The sequence below is a fragment of the Erinaceus europaeus genome, chromosome 2 (genome assembly GCF_950295315.1).
Source record: "Erinaceus europaeus chromosome 2, mEriEur2.1, whole genome shotgun sequence".
In the NCBI taxonomy this organism is placed as follows: Eukaryota; Metazoa; Chordata; class Mammalia; order Eulipotyphla; family Erinaceidae; genus Erinaceus; species Erinaceus europaeus.
In genome coordinates, this window is record NC_080163.1 from 138,035,813 (window position 1) to 138,059,909 (window position 24,097).

General features: G+C 39.3%; 1 protein-coding gene across 1 annotated transcript in view; it reads right to left on the reverse strand.

Annotated features, from left to right (window-relative positions):
* Positions 1–9,976: 9,976 nt before the first annotated feature.
* LOC103114860 (cytochrome b5 type B) overlaps positions 9,977–24,097 on the reverse strand; it is an 85,470-nt gene continuing 71,349 nt past the window's right edge. Inside the window, exon 5 of the mRNA XM_060185230.1 lies at positions 9,977–10,167. Within this exon, the coding sequence (XP_060041213.1) occupies positions 10,113–10,167 (55 nt within the window). The 3' untranslated portion in view covers positions 9,977–10,112. The remainder of the gene's footprint in view (positions 10,168–24,097) is intronic.

Here is a 24,097-nt window from a genome sequence, read left to right on the forward strand (position 1 = left end):
CAGTTTGAGATCTGGGAGTGTGATACTTCCGGTTTTGTTCTTTTTTCTCAAGATTGTTTTGGCAATTCTAGGTCTTTTCTGGTTCCAGATAAACATTTGTAGCATTTTTTCTATTCTCCTAAAAAATGTGCTTGGGATCTTGATGGGGATAGCATTAAATTTGTAGATGGCTCTGGGTAATATATTCATTTTGATGATGTTAATTCTACCAACCCATGAACATGGAATATCTTTCCACTTCTTTGTGTCTTTTTCAATTTCTTTGAGTAGTGACTCATAATTTTCAGTATACAAGTCTTTCACTTCTTTGGTTAGGTTTACTCCTAGATATTTTATAGTTTTTGTTGCTATAGAAAAAGGAACTGATTTCTGGATTTCAATTTCTTCTAACTTAGTGTTTGCATAGAGGAATGCCACTGACTTTTGAATGTTAATTTTATAGCCTGACACCTCTTAGTGTTTTGCCTGATGATTTCCAAAAGCTTCTTGCTGGATTCCTTAGGTTTTTCCGTGTATACTATCATGTCATCTGCAAATAAGGAGAGTTTGACTTCTTCTCTTCCAATCTGTATGCCTTTAATTCCTTGCACCTGCCTGATTGCTATGGCAAGAACTTCCAACACTATGTTGAATAGTAATGGTGATAGTGGGCAGCCCTGTCTAGTACCTGATCTGAGGGGAAATGCTTCCATTTTTTCACCATTGAGTATGATGTTGGCTGTAGGTTTGCTATATATAGACTCCACTATCTTCAGGATTTTTCCATCTATTCCCATTTTTTGTAGTTTGATCATAAAGGGATGTTGTATTTTGTCAAAGGCTTTCTCTGCATCTATTGATATGACCATGTGGTTTTTGGTCTTGCTTTTGTTGATCTGGTGGATCACATTGATTTACTTACGTATATTAAACCAACCTTGCATGCCTGGGATAAACCCCACTTGGTCATGATGAACAATCTTTTTACTATACTGCTGTATCTGGTTGGCTAGAATTTTGTTCAATATTTTCGCATCTATGTTCATCAGAGATATTGGTCTGTAGTTTTCTTTTTTGGTTGTATTCTTGTCTGCTTTTGGTATCAGGGTGATGTTGGCTTCATAGAAGCTGGCAGGGAGTATTCCAGTGTCTTCAATCTTGGAAGACTTTTAAAAGTAGAGGTATTAGTTCTTCTTTGAAAGTTTTGTAGAATTCATTTGTAAAACCATCTGGTCCAGGACTTTTATTTTTGGGAAGATTTTTGATAACTGTTTCAATTTCCTTAGCTGTGATGGGCCTGTTCATGTTATCCACTTCCTCTTTACTTAGTTTTGGAAGTTGGTAGGTATCTAGGAAATCATTCATTTCTTCCAGGTTCTCTAGCTTGGTGGCATATAGTTGTTCATAGAAGCCTCGCATGATATGTTGAATTTCTGCAGTGTCTGTTGTGATATCTCCTCTTTCATTTACTATCCGATTTATTTGGGTCTTCTCCCTTTTTTGTTTTGTGAGTCTGGCTAAAGGCTTGTCGATTTTGTTTACTCTTTCGAAGAACCAACATTTACTTTCATTGATCTTTTGTATGGTTTTCCTATTCTCAATGTTATTTATTTCTGCCCTAACTTTAGTGATTTCTGTCCTTCTGGTTGCTTTAGGATTCCTTTGTTGTTCTTCTTCTAGGTCTTTAAGATGTGCAATCAGGCTGTTTATTTGTGCCTTTTCTTGTTTCCTAATGTGTGCTTGTATAGCTATGAACTTCCCTCTTAGGACTGCTTTAGCTGTGTCCCAAATATTTTGATAGCTTGTGTCTTCATTTTCATTGAACTCTCGAAACATTTTGATTTCTTCCTTGATTTCCTCTTTGACCCAGAAGTTGTTAAGAAGTGTACTGTTGAGCTTCCACATTTTGGCACTGTTACTAATCTTTTGTTGATTGTTAAGTGTTAGTTTAATTCCACTGTGGTCTGAGAAGATGCTTGGGATGATTTCAGTGCTCTTGAATTGGCTGATGCTGTCTTTGTGTCCTAACATATGGTCTCTCCTTGAGAATGATCCATGTGGATTTGAGTAAAATGTGTATTCCAGTTTCTTGGGATGAATGACTCTGAAAATGTCCAATAGTTCTATTTTATCTATCTCTTCATTTAGCTCCCTTATGTCTTTATTGATTTTCTGCCTGGATGATCTGTCAAGTTGAGAGAGTGGGGTGTTGAAGTCCCCTAGTATGATTGTGTTACTGTTAATATATTGCTGTAGCTCTTTCAGTAGAAGTTTTATGTATTTAGATGGCTTCTCATTGGGTGCATAGATGTTAATAATTGTTAAGTCCTCTTGATTGACTGATCCTCTGAGCATTAAGTAGTGTCCATTCCTATCTTTTTTAATCTTATCTATTTTAAAGTCTATCATGTCAGATATGAGAATAGCTGTTCCTGCCCTTTTTTGTGGGCCATTGGCTTGTATGATAGTTTTCCATCCTTTCACTTTAAGTCTGTGTTTGTCTTGTTGAGTTAGGTGAGTTTCCTGTAGACAACATATTGTTGGGTTGTGTTTTCTGATCCATCTTCCTACTCTGTGTCTTTTAATAGGTGAATTCAGGCCATTGACATTTATTGATATCAAAGATTGAAGATATTTTAATGCCATTCTTGTAGAGTTTTAGAGTGTTTTGATATATGTCCTATTTGTGGTGGTCTGGTTGTTTATAGGAGACCTTTCAGAACTTCTTTCAGGGCAGGCTTGGTGATGGTTGCTTCCTTCAGCTGTTGCTTGTCTGAGAAGGTTTTGATGCTTCCATCTAGTCTGAATGACAGTCTAGCAGGATATAGTATTCTTGGCTGAAAGCCTTTCTCATTGAGCACTCGATAGATATCTTGCCATTCTCTTCTGGCCTGTAGTGTTTGTATGGAGAAGTCTGCTGCTAATCTTATGGGTTTTCCTTTGTAGCTGACTCTTTGTTTTTCTCTTGCAGCCTTGAGGATCCTTTCTTTATCCTTATTCCTTTCCATTCTAAGTATGACATGTCTTGGTGTCTTTAGGTCTGGGTTAATTCTGTTTGGGACCCTCTGGGCTTCTTGAATCTTTATGTCTTTGGTGTTGTCTAGACTAGAGAAATTTTCAGCTATTATGGCCTGGAGAATGCTTTCTTCCTCCCCTTCTCTTTCTTCCTCTGGTAAGCCAATAATGCGTATATTGTTTCTTTTGAAGTCATCCCATAGGACTCTGTTGTTGTTTTCAGCATCTCTTAAACTCTTTTTGAGATCTCTTACTTCTTTTTTAGTTGTCTCTAATTCATCCTCAATCTTGCTAATTCTGTTTTCAGCCTCATAGATTCTATTCTCTCTGCCCTCTACTGCTTTCTGGAGTTCATCTATTTTGTTGCCCTGCTCTGATACTGTTTTAGCTTGTTCAGCTAGTTGCCTTCTTAGCTCAGCGATTTCAGCTTTCAGCTCTCTAATAACCATGAGATAATTAGAATTTTCTTCCATATTCTCATTCGTTGTTCCTGCATTTCTGATTACAATTTTTTCAAATTCTTTACTCACTCCTGTTATTATTTCCTTAGCTAATGTTTGGATGTTGAACTCGTTGTTTTGTGCTTCACCCTCTGGAGGACTTTTAGCTGGACTCTTGTCCTGGTTCGAGTCTCCAATATTTTTTCTTGTTGTTTTAACCATTTTATATATTATGTTATGAGTTCTCTTTATCAGTACTTTTCAAATTATTGATCACTATTGCCTGGATTGACTTGTGTCTACGTAATTTAATTAAAGGGTTTACCGTGGTGGAAGTTAACAGTTTTTTCAATCTCTGAGTTGGAGCTCAGTGGTGTAAAAGCCTTTTTTTTTCTTCCCTGTAGGCTATGGGAGCCTGAGGGCTTTTAAACTGTCAATAGGCTTCTTAGCCTAATCACTGACTCCTGACCAACAGATAAAGCAGGGTGTGGCAGAGATAATCCAGTGGTTATGCAAAGAGACTTTCACAGCCCCTCAGCTATGCCACCGAGGTATAGGTCTTCTCCTGAGTTTCCCCGTTAGATCTCTGTCCCCTGGTGTCCCTCCCTGTTGCTGCTCCAGATTCTGAGGGTAGTAGCAATGGAGACTCAGAGTTGCACTTAGTGAGTCTCTGGGGAGTCCTTTCCTCCCTTCAGCTGTCCCCTTGTTGTGGAGCAGACTGGAGGTGGTGTCTCCACTGATAAACTGTTGAACTGTTAGCAGCCACTTAATCTCTCCTTAGGCCCCTCTCTCCTCTCTGTCACCTGCCACGCGCATTTGTACTCACGGGTGATTTACTGGGTTCCTGTGGTCATTCTAGTCCTGTCTTGTTTCGGTCCGGGTGGTCTCCTTTGGTATTCCTAGTTGATCCGGGAGAGGAGAGGAGAGGAGAGGAGAGGAGAGGAGAGAAAGCGATCTGCTGCTCATAACTCCGCCTCCAGAACAGGAAGTCCTCCGACTGAAGATATTTTAATGCCATTCTTGTAGAGTTGCAGAGTGTTCTGATATATAGCCTATTTATGGTAGTCTGACTGTTTATAGGAGATCTTTGAGAACTTCTTTCAGGGCATCTTGGTGATAGCTGATTCCTTCATCTGTTGCTTGTCTGAGATGGTTTTGATGCCTCCATCTAGTCTGAATGACAGTCTAGCCGGATACAGTAGTCTTGGTTGAAAGCCTTTCTCATTGATACATATCTTGCCATTCTCTTCTGGCCTGTAGTGTTTGTATGGAAAAGTCTGCTGCTAATCTTATGGGTTTTCCTTTGTAGGTGACTCTTTGTTTTTCTCTTGTAGCCTTCAGGATCCTTTCTTTATCCTTATTCCTTTCCATTCTAAATATGATGTGTCTTGGTGTCTTTTAAGTCTGGGTTAATTCTGTTTGGGACCCTCTGGGCTTCTTGAACCTTTATGTCTTTGATGTTGTCTAGACTAGGGAAGTTTTCAGTAATTATGGCCTGATGAATGTTTTCTTCCTCTCCCTCTCTTTCTTCCTCTGGTAAGCCAATAATGCGTATATTATTTCTTTTGAAGTCATCCCATAAGTCCCTGTTGTTTTTTTCAGTATCTTCTAATCTCTTTTGAGATCTCTTACTTTTTTAGTTGTCTCTAATTCATCCTCCATCTTGTTAATTCTGTCTTCAGCCTCATTTATTCTATTCCCTCTCCCCTCTACTGTTTTCTGGAGTTCATCTATTTTGTTACCCTGTCTGATAATGTTTTAGCTTGTTCAGCTGGTTGTGTTCTTAGGTCAGCTATTTCAGCTTTCAGCTCTCTAATAACCTTGAGATAATTAGTGTTTTCTTCCAGAGTCTCGTTTGTTGTTCCTGTATTTCTGAACAATTCTTTCAAACTCTTTACTCAGTCCTGTGATTATTTCCTTAACTAGTGTTTGGATGTTGACCTCAGTATTTTGTGCTTCAGCCTTTAGGGGGCTTTTAGCTGGAATCTTGTCCTGGTTCATTTCTCCAATGTTTCTTCTAGTTTGTTTAACCATTCTATATAGTATGTTATGAGGTCTCTCTCTCAGTACTTTTCAAATTACTGATCACTCTTGCCTGGATTGACTTGTGTCTAAGTAAGGTAATTAAAGGGCTCACAGTTGTGGAAATTGACAGTTGTTTCAATATTATTTTAATTCTTGTGTTGGAGCACAGTGGCTTAAAAGCCTCTTCAGGGAGTTGGGCAGTAGTGCAGCGGGTTAAGTGTATGTGGCGCAAAACGCAAGGACCGGCATGAGGATCCTGGTTTGAACCCCTGGCTCTCCACATGCAGGGGAGTCGCTTCACAGGCAGTGATGCAGGTCTGCAGGTGTCTATTTTTCTCTCTCCCTCTCTGTCTTCCCCTCCTCTCTCCATTTCTCTCTGTCCTATCCAGCAATGACGATATCAACAGCAATAATAACTACATCAACAATAAAAACAACAAAGACAACAAAAAGGAAATAAATATATAAATATATTTTTTAAAAGCCTCTTTCATTCTTTTTCTTCTCTGTAGGCTATGGGATCCTGAGGCCTCTTAAACTATAAGTAGTCTTCTTAGCTTAATCACTGACTCCTGAGCAAGAGATAGAGCAGGTGGGGCAGAGGTAATCCAGTGGTTATGCAAAGAGACTCTCACAGCCCCACCTCTAGGCCACAGAGGTATGTATAGATCTTCTCCTGAGTTTCCTGGTTAGTTCTCTATCCCCTGGTGTCAGCACAGAGTCCCCCCTCCCCCCACCCTGGGCTCCAGCTTCTGAGGGCGGTAGCAATGGAGACTCACAGTTGCATTTGGTGAATCTTAGGAGAGTCCTCTCCTCCCTTCAGCAGTCTTTTTGTTGGCAAAACAGACTGGAGGTGGAGTCTCAACTGGTAAACTGCCAGACTGTTACTAGCCACTTAATCTCTCCCTAGGCTCCTCTTTGTCCGGGAGCCCCAGGTATTTGCACTCATTGGTGATTTAGTGGGTTCCTGAAGTCATTCTAGACCTGCCTTGTTGTGGTCCCAGATGATTTCCTTTGGTATTCCTAGTTGACCCCGGAGAGGAGAGGAGAGAAACACAGCTGCTGCTGCTCCATAGCCCAGCCTCCGGAAGTCCCCTTTTGGACTTTTAAGAAGTCATCCCATTATTGTTGTATCTCCATATTTTGTTCTGAAGAGCCTGAAGTCATTGTGTGTAAGACTTGTCTCAAATTCCTTTCTGCTTCAAAGTCAAGTTTGTAATGTGTCCAGAGTATCATCTAGAGAGCCTTTTATCTATAGATTAAAGATGTCACTTTATTTTCATCTAATTGATTTTGTATGAAATTATTTGAAGTAAAATAAATCCTATTTTTGTTGTTTATTTTTTTCAATGATAATTTTTAGTATTTATTTTTCTTGGTGTAGTATGAATGTCAGAAATGTTTATAAGACCTCACAGTGTGAGTCTTATAAAAAATAAAATGCAGGTGACTTCAAAGCCTGGAAACATAACATTTTAAAAAATAGATTAAAATCCCTTGATGAGAGTCGGGCAGTAGCACAGCGGGTTAAGTGCACATGGCACAAAGCCCAAGGACCGGAGTAAGGATCCCAGTTTGAGCCCTGGCTCCCCACCTGCAGGGGAGTTGCTTCACAGGCAGTGAAGCAGATCTGCAGGTGTCTGTCTTTCTCTCCCCCTCTCTGTCTTCCCCTCCTCTCTCCAGTTCTCTCTGTCCTATCAAACAATGACATCAATAACAACAACAGTAATAGTTACAACAATAAAAAACAACAAGGGCAACAAAAGGGAACATAAATATTAAAAAAAAATTTTTTAAATCCCTTTATTACTCCTTGGGTGGAATGCTAAGTTACAGGCATATTCTGTAGAAATTAAGACACAAATCATATGATGAAATGCATTACATATGGATATACAAGAACTGATGGAAATGCTGCTTAAGTGCATATTGTTCATTGTAATTTTGCACACCTTAGAACTATCTTCACTAGGAAAGAAAGAAACATTGTACATATCATGGGATATTAATTAGCTAAGTACTTTATATATTTGTCTGTGTTTCCAAATCTTATGGCCAACCCAACAATTCTAACTCAGAAGACTGAATAATAATAACTTATATTAAAAGCTATTGAAATAGCCAGCTAAAGGATACACTACTTTGTGAAACCTCTTTATAAACTTTTCCCTAAAAATAAATTAATTAAATAATTAATAAATAAATGTAGCCATACTGTTCAAGCTGCTTTTTTTCTGACTTCCTTCACTATAGGGGAAAAGCTTCATGAGTGGTAAAGTAAAGCTGCAGGTATCTCTCTGTTTGTGTGTTATGTGTGTGCTTAGCCAGATGCTCCACCTTCTGCACCCCCTTCCTTTATCATCCTCATCATCATCTTGAGCCTAAGTTCTTATTTCTCTTACATAAACACCTTTTTTCTTTTCTTTTGCTGCCAGGGACTTCTGCCTGCATGATTCTACTGCTCATGGTGGAGTATTTTTTCCCTTCCATTCAGTTTCAGTCAGAAATAGGGGGGTGGGGTAGGCAGTGGCGCATCTGGCTAAGGACACACACTACAGTGCAAGGACCTGGGTTCAAACTCCTGGTCCTCACCTGCAAGGGTAAAGCTTCACGAGTGGTGAAGTAGGCCTGCAGGTGTCTCTCTGTCTCTCTAGCTCCCTCTCCCTTCTCAATTTCTCTCTGTCTCTATCCAATAATAAATAAATTAAATAAAAAAATAAACTTCTCAACATATACTTTTAAAAGAAAGAGAGCGAGATAGCAGAGAGATACTACAGACCCACTCCATCATTCATAAAGCTTCCATGGTGCTGCTCATAGTGCTTCCAAATGGTTCCAGAGGCTCGAATCCACATCTTCATGCACAGTAAAGAGTATGTTCTATTACGTGAAATATCTCCTGGCCCCTAAACACTTTTGTGTACATTTCCATATGCACTAATACTTGGGACCCAGTCAGTACTCCAAAATATAGTAATAACAATTATAAATTAAAAAAATAAAATGTGTTCAAATGAAGCGAGCCATATCACCAAAGAGCTGTGTGGTAAAAATAATCATTTCATATAATAAACTGTATTTTCTCATTTTTTAGTTTTTTTCTAAATATTTATTTATTCCTTTTTGTTGCCATTGTTGTTTTATTGTTGTAGTTATTATTGTTATTGTTACTGATGTCATTATTATTGGAAAACTTTTTTTAATTCTCTTTTGTTGCCCTTGTTGTTTTGTTGTTATAGTTATTATTGTTGTTCTTATTGATGTCATTGTTATTGGATAGGACAGAGAGAAATGGAGAGAGGAGGGGAAGACAGACAGGGTGAAAGAAAGACAGACACCTGCAGACCTGCTTCACTGGCTGTGAAGTTACTCTCCTGCAGGTGGGGAGCTGGGGACTCAAACCGGGATTCTTAGGCCAGTCCTTGCACTTTGCACCACATGCACTTAACCCGCTGCACTACCGCCCGCCTTCTCATTTTTTAAAAAAATAGTTCTGAAGTTGAGTAAAATGCCAATAGCAAAGGCTGTATAAAAAGAAAGGACATCTGAGGTAGAGACTCAGCAATTTAGTTAAGAATTTTGAAAAAGAACAGGCTTTGAAGAAGAGCCAAAACATGGGGACAACCAGGAGACTTCCTCCTCCAAGGACAGCGGCTTCTCTCCCACAGGCTGACTGGACAGGGAGTCCTGGAGGCTGTCCTTGCTGGAGTCACACTGAGGGCACACTGGGGGAGGCAGACCCAGATAAAGCACAACATACAATGCCCATAGTTTTCTAGTGAGATTTTTTTTTCTGCTTTTTTAAAATCTGGGGTGTGGGGAGAGTGTATTAATACCCTTTATATCTTTTCTCCTTAAATCTACTCCTGAATTGTCACCCTGAGAGATCTGTCTTGATCAGGATAATACAGAACAAGAGACAATCCAACAATATTTCTCCTTGGCTACAGAAGATGTTTGTGTGTGACAGAGAAACCTGGTTGTCTGCCATTAACTAGCCCTGTGTGCTTTTGTCTCCTAAGTTCCTTCCAGCTCTGACATACTATATTCTAGCTACCTACTTCTTTTTCCAATACAAGTTGTTCTCTTACTACAAAGACATACATGCTTACCATATAAAGTTACACAACACAAATAAGAGAACAGAAGAAAATATAAAGTCACTCATAATTTCACACACCCCCCACAGTGTTCGTATGAACATTCAGTCATCTAACAAATACTTATTGAGTGCCAGGCACATACTGAGCAGTTTAAAATATGTCTTTCGAAGCTATTTATATTTGTGACTTAATGAAATCATCCTGCTTTGTAACCTGCCTTTCATCTGACAGATCATTGTGAACATATCACATTTACTGTATCCACCACTATTTTCTAGAATGTTTCAAATTTTCATGTTAATACCCATTCTCAGAGCTAGATTTTGAACAAAATCATAACCATTTCTTTAGGATAAATCCTAAAAGTAGAAGTTCTAGGTTAATTAGTAATCATTTTATGAGGCTTAGAACCTTGCTGTCCCTTACAGCAGGTGCCAGACACACATGACTATGCATATCTAAAAAAATTCATTAAAATAAAATAAACAACCCAGGTTCTCAACTGCATTAGGTCCATTTCAAGTGCTCAGGCGCATGTAGCTGGTGGTTTCTACTGCAGTTCAGGAAACAAGTTCATTGCAGAAAGTTCTGTTGACAGCATGAATCTAGAAAGTGTTCAATTGATGTTAATCATTATTGTTTTTAGTGACTTCTCCTTTCATTGCACTTCTTGACTCCCTTTTAAAATATTATTTATTTATTTTGCTAGAGTGCTGCTCAGCTCTGGCTTATGGCAATGCTGAGGTTCTGAACCTAAGACCTCAGAGTCTCAGGCATGAAAGACTTTTAAATGATCATTTTGCTGTCTTCCTGGCCTTCTTGGATCTTTTATGTTAAGCTTTTATTAAATATTGCCTTTTGTTATACTTAAAAGCCCTTCTTATTTTTAAGATCTATACCTCATGCCCAGTAGTTATGTGTAGAGACATTTGCCTGGGAAAAACCTTCAGAAAGCTATTTCTGGTGGTTGGGTCTGAATTTTAATTTCCTTCCTAAAGTCAAAACTAAAAAAAATCATACTACGAGTCTCTATGTAACCAAAATGTGGAAGCAACCCCCTTAAATGCCCCTTGGCAAATAACTGGATAAACAGGTTACAGAGGGGAATAGGGGTAGGGACACAGAACTTTGGTGACAGGAATGGTGTTAATACACACTCCTATTAACCTATAGTCTTATAAATCACTATTGAATCAATATGAGAGGGGGAAATAGAATGTCTCAAATTTTTGATGCATAGACCCCAGTTCTGAGTATATATTCCTTTGATCTAAGCACCCAAGGCTTCAAATCAGTAAACTGACTGAATCTTAACAGTGGGCTGAAATTGTTAATATATTTCTAATAATGTCTTTTTCTTTGAAGTATTAAATCACCTATAGTCTTAGACCAGAAGCAACTGGTTGCATTATTACATAAGATACAGCTATATGGGGAGTCTGGCGGTAGTGCAGTGAGTTAAGCACAGGTGGTGCAAAGCCAAAAGATCGGCAGAAGGATCCTGGTTCAAGCCCCTCGGCTCCCCACCTGCAGGGGAGTCGCTTTACAAGCGGTGAAGCAGGTCTGCAGGTGTCTATCTTTCTCTCCCCCTCTCTGTCTTCCCCTCCTCTCTCCATTTCTCTCTGTCCTATCCAACAACATCAATAACAACAACAATAAAACAATGGGGCAACACAAGGGAATAAATAAATAAATATTTTTTTTAAAAGATACAGGTATATGTAAATAGCATAAAATGACGTAAGTCATGGTGAAGTCTTGTATGATACAGAAAATCCTAACAATGGTATTTTCAAAGGAAACCAGATTTCTATATAACTTGATTATAATTCATAATTATCTGCTGCCTTCTTTTTAAATTTTTTAAAATTTATTTATTTTATTTTACCTTTTGTTGCCCTTTTTATTGTTGTTGTAGTTATTATTGTTGTTGTTACTGATGTCGTCATTGTTGGATAGGACAGAGAGAAATGGAGAGAGGAGGGGAAGACAGAGAGGGGGAGAGAAAGACAGACACCTGCAGACCTGCTTCACCACCTGTGAAGCGACTCTCCTGCAAGTGGGGAGCCGGGCTGGAACCAGCATCCTTAGGTTGGTCCTTGGGCTTTGCGCCACCTGTGCTTAACCTGCTGCACTACTGCCCAACTCCCATCTGTAGTCTTAAACCCTAAGACAGCAGGAACCCTCTCCATTCTCTATAAAACCCATATTTCTCCCAGTCCTGGAACCTCTGGGGCATGGTTCATTTTCCAGCAGGGTTCTCTCAACCCATACCACTGATACTACTTCTGCTGATCTCAATCTAATCAATGCAAGCAGTACCACATGCACATGTTTTACTTCAGACTGTGCTCCAGTACTCTGTGGAAACCATTCCTAGCTCACAGGACTCCTTAATTCCATTTTGGGTGGTGCACTTCCTAACAAAGCCATAGTACCTAGATATGGACTAGGGCCCAAGAGACAGAGCACATGTGCACATGTATCCATAAGTTAGAGGGAAAATATACAGCTTAAAGCAAAATTGCACAATAGTTTGCAGTGACCCAATAAGTGCATCAAGCAAGTAGAAATACCTAAAAAAAAAAAAAAAAAAAAACACCATAAAGTACCTAATCAAATAGTTTCTACTTAGACCAAAAGTAAAAGGGGGAGGGGTTCGGGTCCTGGAACATGATGGCAGAGGAGGACCTAGTGGGGATTGTACTGTTATGTGGAAAACTGGGAAATATTATGCATGTACAAACTACCAAACTATTGTATTTTACTATTGACTGTAAACCATTAATCCCCCAATGAAGAAAGTTTTTTAAAAAGAAGGAAAAAGAGAGAGAGAGAAGTCAACCCACTTCTAAAACCTTAGGAGAATTATGAATGGTTATCTTTGGGCTAAGGGATGTGTGGCACAGAATTTTGGTAATGAGAGGGGTGAGACCTACACCTCTTAAATTTCTTTTTTAACTGCCACCAGGGTTACTGTTGGGTCACAGTGCCTACGTGATGAATCCACTGCTCCTGTTTCTTCCTTTTTGCTCTCTTTTTAATCTTTTTTCCTTTCCTTTTATTTGACAGAAGAAAAGTTGACCAAGGAGGGGGAGGAAAAAGTATCTACAGCCCTGCATCAATGCTTATAAAACTTCCCCTTGCAGATGGGGATTAGGGGCTTGAACCTGAGTCCTTGTGCATGGTTATGGTGCACTCAACTCGGTGTACCACTGCCCTACCCCACCTCTAATATCTTATAATCTTATAAATTATTATTAAATTGTTTAAGAAGAAATAAGTAATGGTAACTTCTTAGTCATTTTAATACATCTAAATCTCAAATTTCAAGAATTATACAATGTTCATTGCTCACAAAAGACTATGTTACACACACACACACACACACACACACACACACACACACACACACACACTTCTTTTCCAAACAAAAGCAAAAGGAATCTCTGTGCTGGTCCGGGAGGTAGTGCAGTGAGTAAAGCGTTGAACTCTCAAGCATAAGGACCTGAGTTTGATTCCTGGCAGCACATGTACCAGAGTAACGTTTGGTTCTTTCATTCTCTCCTCCTATCTTTCTCATGAATAAATAAATAAAATATTTTTTTAAAAAAAAAGAATCTCTGTGCAGGAGCTCAGTAGGTAGATCACATGCCTTCCATGCCTTAGGCCTTGAGTTTGATTCTTGGCACCACATAAAAGTGCTAAGGATAACACAAAAGACTAAACCAGGCAGAGGTCTATAGATGTTGAAGCAGTGCCTTGGCATATCTCCTTCTCTCTCCATTTGTAAAAAATAGAGAGTAAAAATTGGGACAGGGCCTTGACTTTATCTCCAGCACTGCACAAAAATTTCTATTCAAGAGAAAGGAAAACTAAAGCAAAATTAAACCAATAGAATACAACATCAAGGGGGTCGGGCGGTAATGCAGCGGGTTAAGCGCACATGGCGCAAAATGCAAGGACCAGTGTAAGGATCCTGGTTCAAGCCCCCTGGTTGCCCACCTGCTGGGGCGTTGCTTCAGGGACAGTGAAACAGGTCTGCAGGTGTCTATCTTTCTCTCTCCCTCTCTGTCTCCTCTCCTCTCTCGATTTCTCTCTGTCCTATCCAACAATAACAGCAGCAATGACAACAACAATGATAACAACAACGAGGGTAACAAGGACAACAAAATGGGAAAAAATAGCCTCCAGAAACAGAGGATTCATAGTGCAAACACCGAGCCCCCAGCAATAACCCTGAAGGCAAAAAAAAAAAAAAAAAAATCAAACAAAAAGGCTTCTATACCACAAAAAGACCATCAACCAAACAAAAAGACTCTCTACTGAGAGGGAAAAGATCACTATATACCACACATCAGATAAAGAGCTAATAATACTAGTAAGTAAAGGACTCACAAAACTCAGCAATAACAAAACAAACAGCCCTATTCAAAAATGAGGCTATGAACAGATTTTTTTTTTTTTTTTTTACCAGAGCACTACTCAGTTCTGGCTTATAGTGGTGCAGGGGATTGAACCTGAGACTTGGAAGCCTCAGGCATGAGAGTCTGCTTGCATAACCATTATGCTATCTACATAGACACACACACACACAAAAACTAAATAAAAAAAAAAAAACTCAGTCACTGACTGACACAGGAATGCAAATAAGACAATGAGATAACACCTCAAACCTGCCAAAATGTCATATATTAAAAGGATAGAAACAAGTGCTGATGAACTCTTCTATACTGTTGATGAGAATGTAGGTTGATCCAGTCCTTGTGAAAAAACGGTCTGAAGATTATTCACACAGGGGCTGGGTGGTGGCTCACCTGGTTAAGCACACATGTTACAATGCACAAGGACCCAGGTTCCAGCTTGAAGTTCCCACTTGCAGGGAGAAAGCTTTGTGAGTGGTGAAGCAGTGCTGCACATATCTATTTGTCTCTCTCACTCTCTATCATGCCCTTCTCCCTTGATTTCTGGTTGTATCTATCCAATAAACAAATAAAAATTAAAAATAAAAAAGATTATTCAGACATTAGAGATGACCTACCATATGATCCAGAAACTCTTCTCCTAAGACCTTATCCAAAAAACACATATCTGAAGAAATCTATGCACACCTATGTTCATATCAGCAAAATTTATAGTAACCCAGATTTGGAAACAATCTAAATGTTTAACGACAGATGAGTGGCTAAGAAATTCATGGTATATATACATAGTGGAATACTACTCAGTTATAAGAAAAGAGTAGGGGGTTAAGTGCAGGTGGCACAAAGTGCAAGGACCGGCATATGGATCCTGGTTCAAGCCCCTGGCTCCCCACCTGCAAGGGAGTCGCTTCACAGGTGGTGGAGCAGGTCTTCAGGTGACTATCTTTCTCTCCCCCTCTCTGTCTTCCCTTCCTCTTTCTATTTCTCTCTGTCCTGTCCAACAACAAACGACATCGACAACAACAATATTAAACACAACAAGGCTACAAAAACAAGGGCAACAAAAAGGTGGAGGGAAATGGCCTCCAGGAGCAGTGGATTCATGGTGCAGGCACTGAGCCCCAGCAATAACCCTGGAGGCAAAATAAATAAGTAAATTTCATTTGCTATATTCTAGATAGAATTTGAAGGAATCATGTTACATGTAATAAGTCAAAAGGAGAAGAAAGAATGTTGCCTGACATCACTCAGAGATGGAACCTCAGTTAGTGATGGCCATGGTGCTTGGACATCTATCATAGGGAGGTAAGAAAGTGTACTTGGCTCCAATGTCCCAGGGTCAGTCCCTAGAACCACCATAAGCCAAAGCTGAGTATTGTTCTGGTAAAAAAAAAAAAAAAAAGACAGAAAGCAAACTGTAAAGGGGATGGCAAAACAGCTCAATTGCATGGTGCACTTCCTTGCTATGAGCACAGCCAGGGTTGAGCACAGCCCTGACCACACTGGAGAAAACTTTGCTGCTATGGTTTCTTTTTCTCTCTCTTAAGACTTTATTTTTATTAATGAGAAAGATAGGAGGAGAGAGGGAAAGAACCAGACATCGCTCTGGTACATGTGCACCAGGGATTGAAATCAGGACCTCATGCTTAAGAGTCTAGTGCCTTAGCCACTGATCCACCTCCCGGACCACTCTTTCCCTCTCTCTATCTGAAGAAGTCACCCAGAGAAAGAGAGAGTGGGAGAAAGGAAGGAAACTATCTGTAACAACAATTGCCTTGTAAATCATTGTTTCCCCCAGTAAAAATGATATGAAGGAAAAAAACTTTAAAAAGGTCAAAATTTTTTAAAATGAGCCATCACTGTATCAGAAAGAATTTTTAAACGATTTTGCAAAGGTCAACAATCTGCTAGAATCAAAAGAGTTTGCTTTTTAATTTTTCTTGTTCCCTTTTAATTATTTGTAAATATTAAATATTTTTAATGAAGTAAAACATAGAAATATACCTTAAATGAAAAATACACAGACTGACTTAAGAAATTTTGGAGAATAGTTAAGAACTTAGGAGCAGTCCTTACTTAAATCAGGAGTGTGGATTTCTTTGCAGATTAAGACAAGAATGGGGGGGTACTGGGGAAAAAAAGACAAGAATGGAAGGGAGATTGTACATATGAATCTATCACTTATTTTAAAATAGATCAAATAGTGTAACAGCATTGGGACTTTAGTGGTGAATGTAATGAGACATACATTTAGATGTATGAAGTTGTACTGCTAAAATTTTATAGTATTTTAAAACAAGAAATCAATAAAATATGTTGTAAAAAACTACACAAAGAGCAAGTTTATAATAATAGACAGTGAAATTACTTGCAGGTTATCATTGGCATGTAATGGAGAAGCCTTCTAGATTTCTATTATGGACAGTCACATACAGTACAGTAGTCTCTCTTATCCCAGGTTTTGCTTTCCACAATTTCAATTATCCAAGGTCAGCCAAGATCTGAAAATACTATTCACATGAAGATATTCTGAGATAGAGACCACATTCACATAACATTGACTGCAGCATATTGTTGCAATTGTTCTATTTATTATTGGTCATTGTTATAAATCTCATACTGTGCCTAATTTATAAGTTAAATGCTATTCTAGATATGTATGTATAGAAAAACAACCAGTATATAGAGAGTTGGGTATTATCTTCAGTTTGGGGCATCTTAGTACAGATGCTGAAACATATTTCCCCTTTTTTTTTTTTTCCCAATCATCCCTTTCTTTTTTTTTTTTAAATAATTTATTTCTTTATTGGGGAATTTTTTTATTTTTAATAATTTATTTCTTTATTGGGGAATTAATGCTTTACATTCAACAGTAAATACAATAGTTTGTACATGCATAACATTCCCCAGATTCCCATTTAACAATACAACCCCCACTATTTCATTCATCATTTTTCATGGACCTGTATTCTCCCCACTCACCCACCCACCCCAGAGTCTTTTACTTTGGCGTAATACTCCAATTCCATTGCAGGTTCGACTTGTGTTTTCTTTTCTGGTCTTGTTATTCAACTTCTGCCTGAGAGTGAGATCATCCCATATTCATCCTTCTGTTTCTGACTTATTTCTTTTTTTTTTAATTTTTTTTATTTAAGAAAGGATTAATTAACAAAACCATAGGGTAGGAGGGGTACAACTCCACACAATTCCCACCGCCCAATCTCCATATCCCACCCCCTCCCCTGATAGCTTTCCCATTCTCTATCCCTCTGGGAGCATGGATCCAGGGTCATTGTGGGTTGCAGAAGGTAGAAGGTCTGGCTTCTGTAATTGCTTCCCCGCTGAACATGGGCTTTGACTGGTCGGTCAATACTCCCAGTCTGCCTCTCTCTTTCCCTAGTAGGGTGGGTCTCTGGGGAAGCTGAGCTCCAGGACACATTGGTGGGGTCTTCAATCCAGGGAAGCCTGGCCGGCATCCTGATGGCACCTGGAACCTGGTGACTGAAAAGAGAGTTAACATACAAAGCCAAACAAATTGTTGAGCAATCATGGACCAAAGCTTGGAATAGTGGAGAGGAAATATTAGGGAGGTACTCACTGCAAACTCTAGTGTACTTCTGCTTTCTTACTTTGGTGCCATGCTCCAAACTCAGTCAATTTCTGCTTTGCGTTTCTACTTCTTTTTTTTTTTTTACATGCATAACATTCCCCAGATTCCCATTTAACAATACAACCCCCACTATTTCATTCATCATTTTTCATGGACCTGGATTCTCCCCACCCACCCACCCACCCCAGAGTCTTTTACTTTGGTGTAATACTCCAATTCCATTGCAGGTTCGACTTGTGTTTTCTTTTCTAATCTTGTTTTTCAACTTCGGGCTGAGAGTGAGATCATCCCATATTCATCCTTCTGTTTCTGACTTATTTCACTCAACATGATTTTTTCAAGGTCCATCCAAGATCGGCTGAAAACGGTGAAGTCACCATTTTTTACAGCTGAGTAGTATTCCATTGTGTATATAGACCACAACTTGCTCAGCCACACATCTGTTGTTGGACACCTGGGTTGCTTCCAGGTTTTGGCTATTACAAATTGTGCTGCCAAGAACATATGTGTACACAGATCTTTTGGATGGATGTGTTGGGTTCCTTAGGATATATCCCCAGGAGGGGAATTGCAGGGTCATAGGGTAGGTCCATTTCTAGCCTTCTGAGAGTTCTACAGACTGTTCTCCACAGAGGTTGGACCAATTTACATTCCCACCAGCAGTGCAGGAGGGTTCCTTTGACCCCACATCTTCTCCAGGATTTGCTGCTGTTACCTTTTCTTATGTATGACATTCTCACAGGAGTGAAGTGATATCTCATTGTTGTCTTTATTAGCATTTCTCTGACAATCAGAGACTTGGAGCACTTTTTCATGTGTTTCTCAGCCTTTTGGATCTCTTCTGTGGTGAATATTCTGTCCAAGTCCTCCCCCCATTTTTGGATGGGGTTATTTGTTGTCTTGTTGTTGAGTCTGGCAAGCTCTTTATATATGTTGGTTATTAAACTCTTATCTGATGTATGGCATGTAAAGATCTTCTCCCATTCTGTGAGGGGTCTCTTGGTTTGGGTAGTGGTTTCTTTTGCTGTGAAGAAGCTTTTTAATTTGATGTAGTCCCATAGGTTTATACTTGCCTTAGTCTTCCTTGTAATTGGATTCGTTTCATTGAAAATGTCTTTAAAATTTATGCGGAAAAAGTTCTGCCAATATTTTCCTCTAAGTATCTGACAGTTTCTGGTCTAACATCCAAGTCCTTGATCGACTTGGAATTTACTTTTGTATTTGGTGAAATACAGTGATTCAGTTTCATTCTTCTGCATGTTTCAACCCATTGTTTCCAACAACATTTGTTGAAGAGACTCTGCTTTCCCCATGTAATAGTCTGGGCCCCTTTGTCAAAGATTAGATGTCCATACATGTGGGGCCTCATTTCTGGGCTCTCAATTCTATTCCACTGGTCAGTGTGTCTGTTCATGTTCCAGTACCAAGCAGTTTTGATGACAATGGCCCTATAATACAGTTTGAGATCTGGGAGTGTGATGCCTCCAGTTCTGTTCTTTTTTCTCAAGATTGTTTTGGCAATTCTAGGTCTTTTCGAGTTCCAGATAAACATTTGTAGCATTTTTTCTATTCTCCTAAAAAATGTGCTTGGAATCTTGATGGGGATATCATTAAATTTGTAGATGGCTCTGGGTAGTATATTCATTTTGATGATGTTAATTCTTCCAACCCATGAACATGGAATATCTTTCCACTTCTTTGTGTCTTTTTCAATTTCTTTGAGTAGTGACTCATAATTTTCAGTATACAAGTCTTTCACTTCTTTGGTTAGGTTTACTCCTAGATATTTTATTGTTTTTGTTGCTATAGAAAAAGGAACTGATTTCTGGATTTCAATTTCTTCTAACTTAGTGTTTGCATAGAGGAATGCCACTGACTTTTGAATGTTAATTTTGTAGCCTGACACCTCTTAGTGTTTTGCCTGATGATTTCCAAAAGCTTCTTGCTGGATTCCTTAGGTTTTTCCGTGTATACTATCATGTCATCTGCAAATAAGGAGAGTTTGACTTCTTCTCTTCCAATCTGTATGCCTTTAATTCCTTGCTCCTGCCTGATTGCTATGGCAAGAACTTCCAACACTATGTTGAATAATAATGGTGATAGTGGGCAGCCCTGTCTAGTACCTGATCTGAGTGGAAATGCTTCCAGTTTTTCACCATTGAGTATGATGTTGGCTGTAGGTTTGCTATACATAGACTCCACTATCTTCAGAAATTTTCCATCTATTCCCATGTTTTGTAGTGTTTTGATCATAAAGGGATGTTGTATTTTGTCAAAGGCTTTCTCTGCATCTATTGATATGACCATGTGGTTTTTGGTCTTGCTTTTGTTGATGTGGTGAATCACATTGATTGATTTACGTATATTAAACCAACCTTGCATGCCTGGGATAAACACCACTTGGTCATGATGAACAATCTATTTGATATACTGCTGTATCCGGTTGGCTAGAATTTTGTTCAATATTTTTGCATCTATGTTCATCAGAGATATTGGTCTGTAGTTTTCTTTTTTGGTTGTGTCCCTGTCTGCTTTTGGTATCAGGGTGATGTTGGCTTCATAGAAGCTGGCAGGGAGTATTCCAGTGTCTTCAATCTTCTGGAAGACTTTTAAAAGTAGAGGTATTAGTTCTTCTTTGAAAGTTTTGTAGAATTCATTTGTAAAACCATCTGGTCCAGGACTTTTATTTTTGGGAAGATTTTTGATAACTGTTTCAATTTCATTAGCTGTGATGGGCCTGTTCATGTTATCCACTTCCTCTTTACTTAGTTTTGGAAGTTGGTAGGTATCTGGGAAATCATTCATTTCTTCCAGGTTCTCTAGCTTGGTGGCATATAGTTGTTCATAGAAGCCTCGCATGATATGTTGAATTTCTGCAGTGTCTGTTGTGATATCTCCTCTTTCATTTACTATCCGATTTATTTGGGTCTTCTCCCATTTTTGTTTTGTGAGTCTGGCTAAAGGCTTGTTGATTTTGTTTACTCTTTCGAAGAACCAACATTTACTTTCATTGATCTTTTGTATGGTTTTCCTATTCTCAATGTTATTTATTTCTGCCCTAACTTTAGTGATTTCTGTCCTTCTGGTTGCTTTAGGATTCCTTTGTTGTTCTTCTTCTAGGTCTTTAAGATGTGCAATCAGGCTGTTTATTTGTGCCTTTTCTTGTTTCCTAATGTGTGCTTGTATAGCTATGAACTTCCCTCTTAGGACTGCTTTAGCTGTGTCCCAAATATTTTGATAGCTTGTGTCTTCATTTTCATTGAACTCTCGAAACATTTTGATTTCTTCCTTGATTTCCTCTTTGACCCAGAAGTTGTTAAGAAGTGTACTGTTGAGCTTCCACATTTTGGCACTGTTACTAATCTTTTGTTGATTGTTAAGTGTTAGTTTAATTCCACTGTGGTCTGAGAAGATGCCTGGGATGATTTCAGTGCTCTTGAATTGGCTGATGCTGTCTTTGTGTCCTAACATATGGTCTCTCCTTGAGAATGATCCATGTGGATTTGAGTAAAATGTGTATTCCAGTTTCTTGGGATGAATGACTCTGAAAATGTCCAATAGTTCTAGTTTATCTATCTCTTCATTTAGCTCCCTAATGTCTTTACTGATTTTCTTCCTGGATGATCTGTCAAGTTGAGATAGTGGGGTGTTGAAGTCCCCTACTATGATTGTGTTACTGTTAATATATTGCTGTAGCTCTTTCAGTAGAAGTTGGATGTATTTAGATGGCTTCTCATTGGGTGCATAGTTGTTAATAATTGTTAAGTCCTCTTGATTGACTGATCCTCTGAGCATTAAGTAGTGTCCATTCCTATCTTTTTTAATCTTATCTATTTTAAAGTCTATCATGTCAGATATGAGAATAGCTGTTCCTGCCCATTTTGTGGGCCATTGGCTTGTATGATAGTTTTCCATCCTTTCACTTTAAGTCTGTGTTTGTCTTGTTGAGTTAGGTGGGTTTCCTGTAGACAACATATTGTTGGGTTGTGTTTTCTGATCCATCTTCCTACTCTGTGTCTTTTAATAGGTAAATTCAGGCCATTGACATTTATTGATATCAAAGACTGAAGATATTTTAATGCCATTCTTGTAGAGTTTTAGAGTGTTTTGATATGTCCTATTTGTGGTGGTCTGGTTGTTTATAGGAGACCTTTCAGAACTTTTTTCAGGGCAGGCTTGGTGATGGTTGCTTCCTTCAACTGTTGCTTGTCTGAGAAGGTTTTGATGCTTCCATCTAGTCTGAATGACAGTCTAGCAGGATACAGTATTCTTGGCTGAAAGCCTTTCTCATTGAGCACTTGATAGATATCTTGCCATTCTCTTCTGGCCTGTAGTGTTTGTATGGAGAAGTCTGCTGCTAATCTTATGGGTTTTCCTTTGTAGCTGACTCTTTGTTTTTCTCTTGCAGCCTTGAGGATCCTTTCTTTATCCTTATTCCTTTCCAATCTAAGTATGACATGTCTTGGTGTCTTTAGGTCTGGGTTAATTCTGTTTGGGACCCTCTGGGCTTCTTGAATCTTTATGTCTTTGGTGTTGTCTAGACTAGAGAAATTTTCAGCTATTATGGCCTGGAGAATGCTTTCTTCCTCCTCTTCTTTTTCTTCCTCTGGTAAGCCAACACTGCGTATATTGTTTCTTTTGAAGTCATCCCATAGGACTCTGTTGTTGTTTTCAGCATCTCTTAATCTCTTTTTGAGATCTCTTACTTCTTTTTAGTTGTCTCCAATTCATCCTCAATCTTGCTAATTCTGTCTTCAGCCTCATAGATTCTATTCTCTCTGCCCTCTACTGCTTTCTGGAGTTCATCTATTTTGTTGCTCTGCTCTGATACTGTTTTAGCTTGTTCAGCTAGTTGCCTTCTTAGCTCAGCGATTTCAGCTTTCAGCTCTCTAATAACCATGAGATAATTAGAATTTTCTTCCATTTTCTCATTTGTTGTTCCTGCATTTCTGATTACAATTTTTTCAAATTCTTTACTAACTCCTGTTATTATTTCCTTAGCTAATGTTTGGATGTTGAACTCGTTTTGTGCTTCACCCTCTGGAGGACTTTTAGCTGGACTCTTGTCCTGGTTCGAGTCTCCAATATTTTTTCTTGTTGTTTTAACCATTTTATATTTGTTAACAGTTTTTTCAATCCCTGAGTTGGAGCTCAGTGGTGTAAAAGCCTCTTTTTTTTTTTTTTCTTCCCTGTAGGCTATGGGAGCCTGAGGGCTTTTAAACTATCAATAGGCTTCTTAGCTTAATCACTGACTCCTGACCAAGAGATAAAGCAGGGTGTGGCAGAGATAATCTAGTGGTTATGCAAAGAGACTTTCAGAGCCCCTCAGCTATGCCACCGAGGTATAGGTCTTCTCCTGAGTTTCCCCGTTAGATCTCTGTTCCCTGGTGTCCCTCCCTGTTGCTGCTCCAGATTCTGAGGGTAGTAGCAATGGAGACTCAGAGTTGCACTTAGTGAGTCTCTGGGGAGTCCTTTCCTCCCTTCAGCTGTCCCCTTATTGTGGAGCAGACTGGAGGTGGTGTCTCCACTGATAAACTGTTGAACTGTTAGCAGTCACTTAATCTCTCCTTAGGCCCCTCTCTCCTTTCTGTCACCAGCCATGCCTGTTTGTACTCACGGGTAATTTACTGGGTTCCTGTGGTCATTCTAGTCATGTCTTGTTTTGGTCCGGGTGGTCTCCTTTGGTATTCCTAGTTGATCCGGGAGAGGAGAGGAGAGGAGAGGAGAGGAGAGGAGAGGAGAGGAGAGGAGAGGAGAGGAGAGGAGAGGAGAGAAAGCGATCTGCTGCTCGTAGCTCCGCCTCCGGAAGTCCCCCATATTTCCCTTGTGTAAGAGTCCTGTCCCCTTTGTTGATGAGAGCTAGGAAAGTGAGACTTCTAAAGTTCTAAGACTTTATTTTTTCTTATCTCTCTCCAGGTGATCCTGGCCAACATCTTGTCTTTTTTTTTTTTTTTTTGGCCAGTCTTATTTCAGAAATGGCATCAATTGGATTAGGTTCCACCTCCCACCAGCCAGCTCTGAGGTTCTAGGAAGGGCTTGCCTTGCTGACTAGATGATCAGTTCCTTCATTCCTCACCCTCTCCTTCCTCAGAGGCCTCTGCCCACACCTATTTGAGGCAGTGGGATGAAGGAAGGAAGGGTGTCCCCAGAACCCTTGGTGAAAGAAAGAAGTGGGGACGTAAGTCATCTCCAGGCTCTCTTCACGCAGTCAAAATCAGTCCCTTAGTTTTTCCTTCTTGCCCAACTCCAGCTCTAGAACTACATCCAATTCTCATCTTGCTGGACACGTTCCTGAACCTCATGCACTTCTTTACATTTCTGAGATGGGTTTGCCACACTGACCTTGGAGAATCTGTTCTCTACCCTTCCAGTGGGTACCCAATGTCAGATCTTCTAAAGGTAGGAGAGAGAATAGTGAGGAACATTTTCTGAGGACTGGGAAGGCCTGGAGTGGGTATAGGAAGCAAGTGGGGACAGGGTATGAGTCACCTTCAGGTGTCT